Below are 16,677 nucleotides of genomic sequence, written 5' to 3'. Positions count from 1 at the left end.
GTCGAGAATGAAGCTCCACTTGTGACAAGAAGCAGAGAGAGAAAGGAAGACAGAGAAAGGCACTGCAAGGAAGATGAGACCTTCCAAGGCACAACCCCGATGACCCCATCCTCCATCATACTCCACCTGATCACAGTCACTACCCAGCATGGAAGTCCTTTGAAATAAGGATGGACTGATGAGGTTAGTGTCTCATAATCCAATCATTTCACATCATCTATAAATACAGGAGCTTCTGGGGACACCTCATATACAAACCACTTGCATTCCTTAATGACTTTTTCTCAATCATTTATGTATGTTTATATTAGTTTGAATCACTGGTTTATTTTCTAGGTCTTTTCAGTAGAGGAGATTCTCCCTGGAGAAAGTTACTATGCCTGTGCCCTTACACACAGCATACCTGTACATCTTTTGTCACAGGTATAAACCTTTCATAAATAAGAGGAAATGCCAAACCAAGATACATAATTTTGGCCCAGCAGTAGTTTCCTAAGAGTAAGGATTAAATACAGATATTATTTATTACTAACATAAAAATAAGCAAAAAGAATATAAGCTGGAGCATTCAGAAAAAGTAAAAATATAAACATACTATAATTAAAAATAAATCTCCACGGAAAATGTTCAATTTCAAAGGGGAAAATATCAGAAAATTCAAAGAGCATTCAGAGTTAATATTAAATATATATGTTTATTCTTGGTCTGTAAAATCCACTATCAAATAGCAGATTCTAAGTTCCATGATTGGGGGAAATTCAAAATCCCAATACTAACAGAAAGTGGCTTTAAAATCTAATAATATGGCCTTCAGAAGAAGACTGTTAAGATACATGCAAGGTATAGTAACTAGAAGAAGAATGAAAAGCTGGGAACCAGTCTCGCTCTGTACACTCTTAGAGATCTCTTTTTCAGATTAGTTGACAGTTAAGTTATTAAATGGATACCAGATGCACTGGTGAGATGTTTTGCAAGGCAAGCTCAAAATGTATGCCCCTCCTGAGCCCATGTCCAGGCCAGGTCACTGTATGATGGTGCAGTCCTCCCCACGGTTCTGAGCCATAATCTCAAAAATCTTTCTCAAGACAGGACTCCAGACCAGACATGGATTGACCTGAACTGCTGGAAATAGTCTAGTGTTAGAGGAATCCCAGAGAGAAAGAGAGACTGGCAAGGAACAAAAGAATGAAGGAAAGGTTGTACTTCAGGAAAGTGGAGATGATGTATAAACGGTTGAAAATGAGCTGGGAGAGGCATACTTAGCTCCTCCACCATTTCTTTTAGAAACAATGCTATACACAGAAGTATGATTTGCTTCCAAAAATATAAGTGAAGAAAGTGAAAGCATGGCATAGCTATGATGCACAGATCCACAGCACCTTTTATGTTTTCCTAAGGTTATTTCCATGGCAACATAGCTCCAGAAACCTAACAGATCGCCAAATTGATATCTCCATTTCTTTAGTACCACTTCATAACTTATGACAATATAATTCCCAATGACTTTCTCACAGAATCACAGGCTAAATAATAATACAGATAATGAATTTTTCTGTGGTACCAGATTCATTAATATCAAATAGAAGATGTCTACATTAAAGATTATGAAGAATTACATAAATCAACTGAAAAAGCAGAAGTCAATTTTTAAGTTAAATGTGATAGAGTCCTAATTTGAAATAAAAATTTTGAAACATTCACATCTAATCAATAATTAATGACAACATTCAGTGAGGAATGAAAATGAATGGCCCGTTACATCATTTCTAGAGTTCAAGATAATTAGAAAGCATCACAGTTGAGTATATATAACAGTTCACTGAACAGATAGGCACACTAATGTCAAGTTAGATTGCAGCCCATGTCAGCACCAGCATCAACAAGGAATCAGTCAAACATTACCTGGAAGACCATCTGAAGTCCTTTTCACATTTCAGACAAGTAGAAATCTTTTTCCTGTTTGAATTCTTTAATAGTATGAATTCATCTATCTATCTATACATATGTATGAATATATGTATATTTTTATAATTTTTAATTGTTGCATTATAATCATATATAGTTGCAAAATTCATTATGCTATCATTATACATGTTCATAACTTCATAAATCTCATTCCCTAGTACCAACCCTTCTCTCGCCTCCTGCCTGCCCCTGATCTGCTTGCTTTACTCTAATGAGCTCCCTTCTATTATTATTTAGTTCATTAAATTACATATATGACAAATATAATTATATATAAAAATGTGTATATATATACACACACATATATAATATATAATATATATAATATATATTATATATATATATATACAATTCCTGTGGGAAGTTCATACATGGGCTTAGCATTTTATAGATTTTATACCCCAGTTCTTTCTCATGCCCTCTCTTCTTCCTTCCCTCTCAGTCTCCTTTCCCTATTCTATTTGTATTCCTTCTATTTTCATGACATTCCTTTTTTATAGTCTCTCTTTCTCTCTCTCTTTGCACATGAGAGTTTCAATCTTTGACTTTCTGAGTCTGGCTTATTTCACTTAGCATGATGTTCTCCAGGTCCAACCATTTGCCATCATGACACAATTTCATTCATTATGGCTGAGTAAAAAACTCCATTGTGTACACATACCATGTTTGCCCATTCAACTGTTGACTGGCACCTGGGCTGGTTTCTACATATGCATATAGATTTGTTCAAAACTTCATGTTGGGCACTATGTCCTTGCTTCCCTAGAACTGAAGCACTTCAAATGCATTCCTTGAAGAAAATCTAAGAAGGTAACACACATTAAGCTCCTGGCACTATGATTGGGAAATAATAACCAGTAAAGCTTATCAGTAGATTGAATGTACAAATGAAAGAAAGAATGAAATGTCCTGCATTCTGGTGCTCCTATTATAATTTACCTTGTGGAATTACACTGGGAAAGTTAGTGAAATCCACTGTCCCTCAGTTTCTTCACCTATGAAATTAGAAAACTGAGCCAGGTTTCCATCACTACGATTCTGTAACATGATATGAGACAGAAGACAAATTTCATCTTATAAATGTCTCGGTGAAAGACACTGCCCACAAGCTCCCCTAACTAAAGCAATGAAAACAAGGCTCAATTTTTATTTCAGTGGGCTACACATGAGCCATTAGTCTTACTGATCCACTGGAAATTCGTTTAGAGAATTAATGATCACCATTTAGAATGGAGCATGTTAAGACAATACCTAGTGACAATTCTTCCCTTTTTGGAAAGTAGAATGTCCATGTCAAATCAATAGCATCATAAACAGCTCCATCTTAAATTCTCTTAGTAAAGATTCTGCCTTGAGCAATGACACTAGCTGTTAGGAGTAAATAGGATCACAAGATCCACAATGTAGAGAAAATAAGACATCACACATGCTGAAGAAAGGGATAAATTGTGATCTCAGGTACACAGGATAACTCTAGCATTCTTTGTCAATACACTTCACTTTTAATGTGAAATGATATAGAGCTGATATCAGATTTTGATTTCTCATTATAGTCCTTTAAAATTTTTCATCCATTTTTCCATTACCAGCCAATAAATTAAATCTTAAGACTGGCCTGCAAGATATATTTTCTAATTAAGAAATAAATATCTTCAACGAGACACTTGAATAACATTTGGATCATAGAGAGTTTAGCAGAATTCCACCTTTGTGGAAGAGACTTCTGGAGTTAATCTAAATCAGTCCTCTATCCAGAGACAAATCGATGAATATAGATTTGGTGACCAATAAATGTCCATTGAGTGAAAGAATACATGTGTCAATAATGCATGGGTTGCCTTGTACAGAGTCAATAGAATACAAAATAATCAGGAAAAAAATATAAAGAAGAGAAGGGAGAAAGAGAAGAAAAGTAGAGACACAGAGTGCAGAGTACTGCTGTCACCTACAATTTCCCTGACTGCCATTTCACGACAGTGGCACCTTAATTCTCCTACTTTCACCTACAAACAGTAACTGGCTATTTTCTTCACAAACACCTCTGGCTACTGACACTCCAAAAAAGGTTGCTGCAGCTGCGGCAAGTCATAACGTTCTCTGCATATTCACCAGGTTTATCCTAGAAGCCAAAAGCAATTCCATTTCCTATTCTATAGATCTTTGAAAACACGGAGAACAATTTAATAAGGAAGCCTCTCTTTGTGCTGCCCTCTGGGATGTACTCTAGAACATCTGTACAACCTCACATGTTCTTATACTTTATCCTCATTTCTAAGGGTACCTCAATATTATTCTATTCAGAATTTCTCCTGAGTCCATTTCCCCATATTCTCTGGTCTTCAATGCACATCGGTGATTGGCTGCATAATTTATGTCTTATTGAAAGCTGTCTTTATATGTCCCCTACAATGGACTTCCCTCATCATTTCTTTTTATTTATTTGTTTTTAAGTTTTTGGGTTCTGTTGTTTATTTGTTTGGCACCAGGGATTGAACTCAGAGGCACTTACCCACTGAGCCACAGACCTTTTTTTTATTATTATTATTTTATTTAGCAATATGGTTTCACTGAGATGCTTCGTGCCTCACTTTTGCTAAGGCTGGCTTCCTCCTGTCTCAGCCTCCAGAGCTGCTGGGATTACAGGCACATGCCACCACGCCCAGCTCCTCATCTTTTCTTATACTTCTAATTTAATAAGCTGAAATCACTTATGACTTAAAACGTACCTAAATTTTCCCATCTTTGTTATCAGCAACATTGTATCTTAAATTGATAAATTCAGACAATAAGAGAAATGGTTCCTCCTGTATATCAAGAGCACATCAATGTGTACTTACTTGCCAAGGTTCATGCATTTAAAAATATCATCCAGCATTTCTTTCTCCTGCTAGAAGCTGAGTAAAGGCAAACTTGAAGGCTCTGTTTTTGTGACAAAATTTACTAGCTGTTTCAAATATTCTATAACCAAAAGCTAAATTTATTAGCTGCTTCTCTAATTATTTAATCCTATTAATTTAAGGAACAAAGCATCTTTTTGTTTCATTAGACCATATACCAAATTTTCAAGGCCCATGAACAATGTATGGGGCTAATAAAAGTCACGTTATTTATTTTTCCACTGCTTAAAAGAAATAAGATATGACTGCATTTTTAAAAAGCAACTGAATTTAAAAGACAATTTATTTTCGTATTCTTACAGATTTATTGTACTCAATAGCATTTTGTTATGAAAGGAATCCTATCTTATATTTTAGGGAAGTAAGAAAAGTGTCTCAGAAAGATTGAACCCCAAATTCTCCAAATTCCAGAGGTAGAAAGATGATAAAAAATGATAATTTATAATGTTTATTTTGATTTGTTCATTTACTTCTATTGATTTTGAAAAAGGTGCAGGTACATATATAAGAAACCTAAATGGATTTATTAATACAATATGGATTAAAAATTGATAATGTATTTTCAACCATCTACTTATTTTAAGTCCTTAATAGCTTTCTGATATAGATCAATTAAAGACATTCAACTGAAACTAATAAATACTGTACTTTTAAAATACAGAAGAATTTATGATCCATTACTCATTATCAGGTAACCCTCAGTCAGCTACCACAGATGTGCTCATTACTCACTGTGGAGGTACCAGGGTACATGAGAAGTTACACAGGTCAATCTGGGCTATAATGGGGCTCATAGCCTAGTTCAATGTTTCTCAGTGGGGAAGACACCACCCCTGAGGGTGCTTTCTGGACATTCATAAAGGCCAATCTACCTTGTAGTAAAGTTATTCTTGAGCACTTATTGTTGAAAACCTAATTATATAAGCACATTAAAAATATCTGTAAGGGATTATACTGTATGTTAAAAGCTAATAAGGGAAAACTAAGTCACACATCTAAAGATTTCATGTCAAGATAATAGAAGGGCAACAACAAAATGTCCCTTTTTTAAAGGGAACATTGGGTCTAAGACTGAGAACCACCAGGATACGACAGACATGTAATCACATAAAAATAGAATATGGCAATCACCAAAACACCGTAAAAAGTGCTATTCGTACAGAAAGGAGAGTGTAACCAAAGAATCAGGAAATACATAACTGAAAAGGTGATGTGGGAACGGAATTTTGAAAGGTGAGTAAGGTTAGTGTTAGCTTTTCACGCTGTGACCAAAATACCTGACACAACAATCTGGAGGAGAAAAAAGTTTTCTTGGTTTATGGTGTCAGTCTGTGGTCAGTCTATGTTGCTCCAGGCCTGAGGGAAGACAGACACCACAGTGGAAGGGCCTAGGTGAGGTGGCCCCAAGAAGTAGAGAGAGAGCAGGAGAAGGAAAGGTTGATGATAAGATACAGTCCCCAGAGGTGTACCCCCAGTAATCTCCTCCCTCAGATCGTGCACCACCACCTGTAGCATCCGCCACCTACCAGTAGTCCAACTACAAAAGGATTAATCCATTGTTAATATCAGAGCCCTCATGATCTAATCACTTCAAAAGCCTCACCTCTGAACAATGCTGCACTGGGGACACAGGAGCCTTTGGGGAACACTTTAAACCCAAACCATAACAGTAGGGGTTCCACACAGAGCAGAGGCCACCTCTGCTGGAGGAGGAACAAGAGAGGCACCATGTTGGCATGGGAGAAACACAACCTACAAAGCATTTAACCAAAGGACAATATGTCACTTTAGATCTTGTGCCTTTATTTCATACTACAAAGTGTCACACTTAACATGTGGGCAGTAGAAAGCCACGAAATAGCAAAATAATTTTGGTGGTCATTTCTGATTTCAAAATATGTCATTATGTTCAATCCTTTGCCTGGAAAAAATAATTACTAAAGTCTTGATATTTATATTTTGCTTACTACATTATTTCAAAGGCTTAGTTACTCTGCTGCAGGCTTTTAAAATACCTTAGAATGTTCAAAGCAAGGCCGTGATTTTGAATGCAAATAAAAAGCAAATCAGAAAAGGAACACTGAGTTTAAATATACAGTGCTATTTCAAAAATACTCATTTGAAATGTTAGTCTGCATGAAAATACAACCAATTTACTTGAATTAAAATACATGTTTGTTTGATTAACTTCTCAATTCTACTTATTGCTTCCTTTGTTAATAAAAGGTGCTTCCTTTGAAAAACAGACTTCAGTCAGAAGTTTCCCGAGGAAATTGTTTATTAAACATTCAATTTGAGATAGCACAGATAATTTACCTCTTATTTTCCATAGCAGAGTGGGGTAAGGACACTACAGAAGATTTAAAATCTCTTTCTTCATCAGGAGACACGTAAGAATTCATATGCAACAAACCAAACTGAAGCTAAGAACCTTTTCTTTCTTCAGAGTTTTATCTTATAGCTGCCACTGAAGCACCACTGCAAACAAAGGGAGCTATAAAGTGACAGCTTCCTTTTTTTTTTTTTTAATCATTGTTTTCTTAAACCAAACCCATGTCCTTTCCACCCCTGACCCTGGATGCCCACTGACCCCTCCCACTAACTAATCCCTACAGTGCTCATAAAAGTAAGTCGTAAACCCCAGTGTCCTACAGTGCAGGGGACTGCTCCCGCTGGCTCCACCTATTGGCCCCTTCCCTGACACTGAGCGCTCTTGCACATTCTGGTCTCATCCATCCTGGCCAGGGCACAGAGCTTCATAACCCCGTTGATTCTGCCCATCACAAGATTCCACTCCTGACTTCTTAAACTTTCATAGAGATTTGGGCTCAGGAGATCATGGCGATTCTCTTGAGAGCTCTGGTGTTTTAACTGCCCATCTTAACCCTAAACATGAGGTGCCCTTTGACACTCCAGAGGTGCTGAGAAATACCCATCTGTCTTTTCTTCAGTTGCATCCTGACTGAGGTTTATGGGTGAAGGCATTATGTGTAAGTATGTGCACAGTTGTACAACTACACATTTGTAATATTCTCTAGGTTAGTAATAAGGATCAAACTAACTTGAAGACAACATTTTTGATCAGAGATTATTTAGTGGAAAAATAAAGCAAGGAAAATATCGTATTTCTATTGAACTGAAACCTTTCACATACTTACAGTCATTCATTTTACAAGCATTCATAGAATGAAGGACAATTAACTGTTTTGTACACAAGAGTGTTTGTAAATGCCTACACTGGCCACCACCTGATCAATATTTAAATATAAATGTCACTGAGAGAGCATTCTCTTGGAAAAAGTAAACAGAAACAAGTAAATACAGAAGAGAAATAAAAGGATAGTTCAAACAGGCAAATGATACTACAGCAGGCTTTCACACAGAGAATCACTGGCCACAGAATACAAATCAAAATAATGCAGTAATTAGGTCTGCAAATAAGATGTTTAACCAACAGGTACAAGGTATCAGGTGGGCTCCAGTTTGTGAAGGCTTGTCTACACCACCCTCAGAACACTAAAGGCATAGCAGCCTGCAAGAGAAGTCATAAAGCAAAATGAAGGTTGTTATCCACCAATAAGGCAGTTCTAAGCAGAATTAAATTGTTTGCTGTTCATTATGTCAACCTTGATTTTACCAATCTCAAGCACATTTTTAAATTAATGCTTTAATATCTAGCACTGTATTCACTCACCCATTTATGATCACATGTTTTGTAATGTGCATATTAGGATTCAAAGAGGTTGAGTTACATGAGTGCAGTGAAACCACACCATTATCTCTTGACCTTTCCTATGCTGCAGCAGAAGGCAACAAACAAGACAGAGGCCAACTTCCCACAGAAAGGTCTCTGTTCTTGCTACTTTGACATGTGGCTAGATGCATCTGCAGACAGGCCCAGGAAAGCAAATCTGTCTTGCTTAGGATCCTCTTCCCTGGTCCACCTCCTCCTCAGTAAACCAGTGCCAAATACATAATCTATTGCCCAACAACCAGGGATGAGCTCCCAGTGCTCTGAGGTGACCCATGGCCTATTGCTTATCAAAATACACACTCGACTTTGAGATTATTTATAGTATTTAAAAGTTCTGGTTGGGAGGTAGCTGAGTGGTAGAGTGTGTGCTTACCATGTGAAAGGCCCTGGATTCAATACCCAACACAAAAACACAACAAAAAAGAAAGTTCTAATTTTGACTCTCAAGAATGTACAGGAAAGTTCCTGGATGCATCAGTTGTATTTTCTGTTAGCTCTAGGGAGACGACATTTCTGCCATCCCTCTCATTTTATCCAATGTCTGAAGTCAATGGCAGGGAAGTTTTAAAGTTAACTGGCCTGGCACAGGAAGCTGTCATGAAAGTGGAGCCAAGGGAAGCAAGCACAACTGCCAGGAACCCCTGCCTATTTCCATGTTGTACAGGATGTACAGCCAGGAGGGCCACTGGGCGAAGGGCTGTCTGAATCCACGCCATGGGAGAAGGGAGGATGAGAAGAGCCATTCTTCCCCCTGGTTGTAAAACAGTGGCAGAAGTACACTGGGGGATTTATGATGACCCACAGTCCCCTCTTCCCTGTGACTCTTGGTGGGCAGGCAGAAAAGGGTCAGCAAGATCCATACCCGCTCCGACAGCCATGGACGGGTGTAAACCACACCCTGCCATCCAATATTTAAGTAGAGCTGAGGTAGAATGAAATTCTCCCTGTGCATATGTGAAGATACTGGTCCTTTAAGCAGAGCTCAGTGTTAAGGGGACACCCCTCCCTCTCCTAGTTCTGCTGGGTTATTCTGCAGCTTCCTGCACCCCTCCCTTGATGCCATCGTTCTGCTTGCTCTTCTGAGTTCCAAAAATAGTCTAGACTTTAAATGTCGTTTACCTTTGTGTCAGAAGAATAATCAAGAAAATAATAATTTATGAATAATTAAGTAGGCTTGATGCCATATTAGAGAAGAGCTAGTTTAATTTAAGACGACCAGGGTAACATAGGTTTCAAAGAACGGAGGGGCATGTAGCCATGAAAGGGGCAGATGGATGGAAGAAAGGATCACTTATCTATGATGATCATTGTCAATGAGATTATACTGTATTCCTCGAAAATGGGATGATTAGAAATAAAATCAAAGACCAAAAGCATCATAGAATGATTTATGTCTCCAGGCAGAGGGTTAATTTTGAATACAATTTTTTTTTCTATGTGGAAAGACTGAAATTAGGCTTCAACTTACCTCCATTTTCAACTTAATGTACCAAAAATAAAATGAAAAATGTGATGATCAGATCCGTACTTATTTGATAAAGACAGGTAGAAAACCTAGAGTATTTTGCTTAATATTTTTATTTCACTAGTTGTTTACCTGTATTTATTCAACCTAATTCTAAAATAAAGGATGGGGGATTGGAGGTCAGCCTTTTTAAGGGGTCTTGACACCAATTTCAAGTTTCCAAATATCAGCAAAGGCCACATTAGTAGTATTTATGCTGAGCCACACCTTGGCTCCTGCCTGCCCTTCTGTCTCACCATCCATGAGTAAATGTTACTGGTACTTCTGTATTCATTCTCTGTTGGATCATTCAACCCCAGTGAAGGGAAGTCACTGCCTCTCTTGCAGGAGAGGATGCTCCAGCAGACACCTAGCGAGGGGGACTCACATACAACCCTGTTACAACTTCTCAGATGCAGCATAGATGTGTTAGAACGTGGGATAAACCTTCATCAGGTCTCTCCTAATGCTGCTTTTGCTTCTGTCACCTACTCCATCATCTCTAGGTTTTCTCTTAAATTGAAGCTACTGGAGTAGGTCTATGTTCTCTACAGTCTTTTTCAGAAATATCTAAAGTACTTGATTCACTTCAGAAGTGCCCATCTGTAACTTATTTTTGCAATCAGTTCAGAAAGTTTGAAGATGATTGATTTAAGAGTTCTTAAACCCACTGGATCAGAACTTCCTGGTGTGACCCCTAGGCATCAGTCAGAAAGATCCACAGGTACTCCTGAGATCTACATGACATCAGCTACAGTACTAGATACACAGGTTACAAACTCCTTGAGGGAAACAACTGTAACTTGTGCATCTTTAAGGCCCTGGATAGGGCATGGGACATCAGACACTCAGAAACCTAACCATTGAAAGAATATCTGCTAAGTAGAACATGTAGGTGTTAGGGTTGCTACTAAGTGAAGTTTAAAGAAAAAGATATGAAATAAAGACAAAAGTATGTTTATTTAATGTCATACAATTATAAACAAATGAACTTGACCTGAGAGTCAACTAAATAGAGATCTGGATCACAAATCAGGAATTCTTTATGCAATTAACATAAAATGGTTTAGTTCATCCTAGGTTTTGAATCACTCATTAAAGGCTTCATTTTATCAATCTGACCTACTTTTTTTTTTTTAATTTCAGAGTATCATCAAAGAGAATACACTCATCTAAGAATAAGAGAGAGATTCTCATGGACTCAATATAGGGGTCATTCCATTTTTTTTAATGAAATCACTCATTATTCTTTCCTTCTTTCTTTGTTTTTCAGTTATCAGAGGAATTAGAAGTCAAAATATAAAGTGATGTAAATTTGTCTCTGAATTAAATCCCTATTTAGAGTTTGGCAACAATGTCAAATATCCCCTACTAGGAAGCTATTAATTCTGGAAGCAGAGGCTCTGAATGAAGAAAAGAGGTTGCGTTATTAGTGTGTTTATTTCCTTATGATGTGAAATGCGGTCTTTTGCATATAAATGGACAGAAAAAGACCAAAGTGTTAACTTAGGGTTCATTAAAAGTAAGCATACGCATGTCCATTCATTACATTTCCCCCCTGAATCTCCTCCAGTGAAAAATAAAATCACTAGCACCAACAGCTGGGTTTGTGAGATGCCATGCTGCCTAAACACCATTGTTTGATAGGTTTAATGTCACTTCTGTACTATTATATGCCAGGGAGGGAGATGTTGAGCTGCATCCAGCAGGGTGGCTAACATTCTGTAGCTAATTGCAGGCAGCTCCATGATAGTACTGAAGGAAGGACGACCCTACATATGTCTCTGAAGGGAATAGAGAGATATTTTCTTTATAGTCACCCATCTGTCTGGTCACAACAGAATTATATAAGAGAACAAGTCATAGTTTAGTGTGTCCTTCAAGAATGATTTTCTCGTTATCTGCATTCTATCAGCTACCTCTGAGATACAGGCTAATGGACATGGTTTGTATCTTCCTTACCAACAAGTTTGATTTTGGGGGTTTCAACCAAAGTGAAGTCTTTCTAACAGACTCCAAAAAGATAAAGGCTGAATTCACATTTTGAAAAAACAAGCAAAAACAAACCCAGAATGCCTACATTTAAATGCTTTCTCTGCCTGTGGTTCTACGGCACAAATAATAGAATTGTGTCATCCTACACTGGAAAGCACTAAAATAGTCTCTAACCAAAACTGTTGCTTTGTGGCTAAGCAAGGTGCAAAGAGACTCTATGGCTTGCCTGAAGTTCAGACAGTGAATGATAGCCCAGGTTCCACCAAATGTACTTATCAACAAGCAGGCAGATCCAGCTGAGTACCTGTCTCATTAATCTCTTCTCACCCACCATTTACTCCCATCTCTCCAGTCATTTAAATTGTTAAACTAAATGTTAGAGACAGAGATCCAAAAAGATTCCAGTAGATAAAGACATCTCTTCCAAAGGAGCAGCATCTATGCCTTATTACTTCAAATCTCTCTTTCAATAAATAGTAAATCTTACCTAGGTGCACACAGTGGCTATGTCAGGCCAAGTGTGCACTGTAAAAAATCTCACCTGCATACTAGGCATCAGCCCCCCCACACACACACACACATATTGAGAGGGTGCAAGAAGAGATGGAAAAAATGGAAGCAAAGTCCATTAGAATTAATCTAGTCCCAAAGTAAATCTTTATTTCAAAATGCCAGAAATAGGTCAATTAAATAACCCAATGAAAGGAACGTTTTTATCATTGTAGGACTGAGGTGGCCCTAGGTTCCACAGTCAAAATTGGTTAATTAGACAAGAGAACAATGGGAAGAGGGATAGCCAATTGTGAACTCTACTACCAATAAGACGAGTGGTAGACTCTAACAGCATTGGACTGATCTTAACATCGGCTCTAGAGTCTCTGCCTATACACAGAATTTGTCTCATCAGCCTCTAGGATTCCTTAAGGATGGATGCACTGCCACATGACACTGCACTATATGTTTCTCTGCCTGTCCACACCAGTGTTCAGTTTCCCCAAAGTCTTACTGCTACCTGATACTGAATGGTACTTGTTGTCTGTCTTTCCCACTAAGGACACAATTATTTGTTTTGTTCATCCTGTATATTCAGTTCCGAGCACTTCACACGTGTTAAAGGAATAAATAAAACAGAAATGGTCCAATGAAAATTGAATTAAAAGAAATGTCCAAGTAAAATGTGATTTTTCTATAAAACTACTTATTATACTCTATTGCCAATAAAACTGTTTTGGTTAATTTGTTTAAATATCACCCAAATCATGTTGTTTGAAAATAAGAACCAATATTATCTCTCATTATCACATTAATAGTTTACCCAAAATCTAAGCTAACTAGATTTGGCCTATTAAATCCATTTAACATAATCCTTTGTAATCTCTGGCACTGTGTCAGGGTCTAGGATGTCCATTCCCAGCCCCTGCCAAGCTTCTTCCTCAATCACAACATATCCTGAATCATTACTCCTCTGGCTATGAAACCAGATCTCTGTCATCTTTGGAATAGATAATGTAGATGTCAAGAAATATTTTAAAGTTCAATCTAGACTTGCAACTCAGAATAAAACATCTGCCATATAGCTGTACAGTCTATTTTTATCAAAGAGATTATTATCTATTCCTGTTCTCCTAGGTTACTTTTTGCACAAACCCTCTTCTCAGTTTATCAAATGGATAAGGCAGGCAGATTGGCTACCTATGTAGGTCAACCCAATGGAAAAAAGGTCAATATGGACACTGAAGTATAAGGAAGGTATCATACATCCTCAATATTTTCTAAGGAAGAATTATGACTTAATGATACCTACATATAACAGATGCTAGATGAACAATATCCAAGATTATTCATTACTTTTACATTCATGGTTTTTCCACAATCTAATCTAACCAGATTGGGTTGTTTAAATCCATTTGATGTAATCCTTAGTGATTTTTCTGGCGTGGGTGAACGCCCATTCAACCTTCCCATCAGCTTCCAACTTATTAACAAAAGTCCAATTTTAATAATACTGGACTTCTGAAGCCTCTGAATTAACTGGCCCCAGAAATTAGCTCTATATAGATTTATGATCTGTATTTTTAACTGAAAAAAAAATGTGGTAGCATTCTTCACTTGCTGAAAGAACTGTTTTTAATCAATGTTTTATAAATCTGCCTTGAATAAATACCTTTACTTAAACACCTTATTCAAGTAAAGGTGGGGATGCTTCTTCTATGTTTATAATGTAAAGAACAAATAGTGGCAGAAGGCTCTGCTTGAAATCTATTTCTTTATTGGGAAATGCCCTGTTTGAAAAAAAATCAGCATTTCCAGATAACTCAAAAACCTTTATATTATCTAGAAACCCAAAGGGCATGCTGATTCTGGGATTTTAATTAAAATTTTAAAAAGAGTTTTCATTTCAATATGATGACAACTGTCTGGAATAATGAATGCAACATTGTACTCTGTCTCCTCCACAATTTAAAGGCATCTACCCATAAAGCTCTGGGCATGACTGAAGGGCTGCCAGAGAAAAACAGAATAATGTGTGTCATTTAAGTGAATCTGAAAAGTAGTTCCTTGCTGCTTTGGAGGGGGGATGTCTATTGGCATTTTTAAAAAATATAATAATGACACAATCTGCATAATCACTTGTCAGCTTGGGTACAGCAGGCCATGGAGAAAACTGATTGTTTGAAATACACTGTCTTGATAGATAGGGATTTAATGATGATAATTTTAAAGCTAGAAATATTAACAAAAAGTTGACTGAAGCTTCTTTCTTTTTATAGTTCTGGTATTTTCATGCCTTCTTGTAAAGCACTGACAGTCTTCTCGAGTGACAAAAACGTTTAAACAGTTACTTCAAATGTTGTTAAAATAATCACAAATGTGAACAAATTCAGCATGCTTTTGGATTTCCAGTTCTGCACAAAGTAGAATATCCAAATATGATTATCGCCAACAAATATTTTATTTATTAATAGCTCTACATGCCAGAGCCATCGATAGTATTGCAATAAAAATGTAAAGTATGCTGACAAAACTCCATTTTCATCCCTGCTTTTGAAAATAAAAACATGATGGGAGCTATAATGGAGACATTTTGAAAATGTTTCCATGCAAATGTGTACACATTTAGGATTGTTCTTTCCTTGATGGACTTGTCCTCTAACATAGCCACTCCTGTTTTCTTCTCATCAATATTTCCATGATATATCTTCGTCCATCCTTTTATTTTCAAAAAACCTGCATCATTGGCATTGTAGTAAGTTTCTTGTTGATAGTATAAAGTTGGACCATGGTTTTTAATCCATTCTCACAACCTGTCTTTTAATCTGTATATTTAAACCATTTATTTTTAAAGTAATTATTGACAATGTTAGGGTTTAATCTGTATTGTCAGTGGTGACCATGTGAGGAGCCCATACTTCTAACCAGTAATGGGGTGGCAGTAGAGGAAACCTAGTAAACAGCAAGACTTCTCCCACATGGAGCAGTAAAAGGCCTCCCTGCCCAACAGGGCACCAGTGTGGGTCATATGGGATCCAGAACTTCCAGTCATTGTATATCATGCAACGATAACACTAAGAAAGCAGGGGTAGGAATTTTAATATCTGACAGTAACAGCGAAGAAAGAAAATACCCAAAGACCAAGAGGGATATTCCATAATGATAAGAGTCAAGGCAGCAAAAAGGTACAGTAATCTTGGACTTATGCAATCAACCACCATGCTGAAAAACCAAAAAGCAGAAATGAATGGGGAAATAAACAAGTTGAGAATTGCATTTCAAGACTTAAATAATCCTCTCTTAAATGACAGAGTAGAAGAGGAGCAAGGATACAGAGGACCTCAACAACACTGTTCACGTATAGGATCTAAGTGATACTTGCAGAACACCCAAGAACAACAGAATACACATTCTTTTCAAGTACACACAGCACACATACCAAGATGAACCACATACTGCACCATAAAACCTCAACATGTTTTTAAAAACTAGAAATATACACCATATTTTCTCTAACCACAAGAGAATCAAAATGGAAATAAATAACAGAAAGATAACAGGAAAAAAAAAATCTACCAATCCTGGGAAACTGGGCAATGCACTACTAGATAATCCATGGTTTAAAGTGGATGTTGCTAGGGATGTTTTTAAGAGAAATACATTAACCTGAATGAAAATGAAAGTATGACATATCAAAATTCATGACACCCAGTCAAAGTGTGCTCAAGGAAAACTTGTAGCACTAAATGAACATGTTGGGGAAATGAGGCAAGTCTCAAATCAGTAACCTAAGTTCCCACCTCAACAACCTAGAAAAGGGCTGGGGATATAGCTCAGTTGGTAGAGTACTTGCCTCACATGCACAAGTCCGTGGGTTCAATCCCCAGGACCACAAAAAAAAAATCTAGAAAAGAAATTAAAAAGCAGAAATCAGTGAAATAGAAAACAGCAATATAATAGAGAACATCAACGGAAGGAAGAGCTGGATTTATGGAAAAAGCAATGCAAGTGACAAACCACCTGTGAGACTAATTATGAAGAGAGGACACAGATCACTCCCACAGGAAGGA

At 37.1% G+C, this 16,677-nt stretch overlaps 1 protein-coding gene across 2 annotated transcripts in view; it reads right to left on the bottom strand.

Moving 5' to 3' along the window:
• The window catches only part of GPC6 (glypican 6), a 1,180,914-nt gene that overhangs the window by 1,048,212 nt on the left and 116,025 nt on the right, over positions 1-16,677 (bottom strand). The window contains exon 1 of one of the 2 annotated variants that reach the window (XM_079136561.1): positions 8,557-16,467. The exons of the other annotated variant lie outside the window; for it this stretch is intronic. Coding sequence (XP_078992687.1) covers positions 8,557-8,560 — 4 coding nt within the window. The 5' untranslated portion in view covers positions 8,561-16,467. Of the gene's footprint in view, positions 1-8,556; positions 16,468-16,677 lie in introns of those variants that run through there. 2 annotated transcript variants of the gene reach the window in all.

This window comes from Sciurus vulgaris, assembly GCF_902686455.1.
Source record: "Sciurus vulgaris genome assembly, chromosome: 4".
In the NCBI taxonomy this organism is placed as follows: Eukaryota; Metazoa; Chordata; class Mammalia; order Rodentia; family Sciuridae; genus Sciurus; species Sciurus vulgaris.
This window is presented reverse-complemented; position numbering and strand designations above follow the sequence as displayed.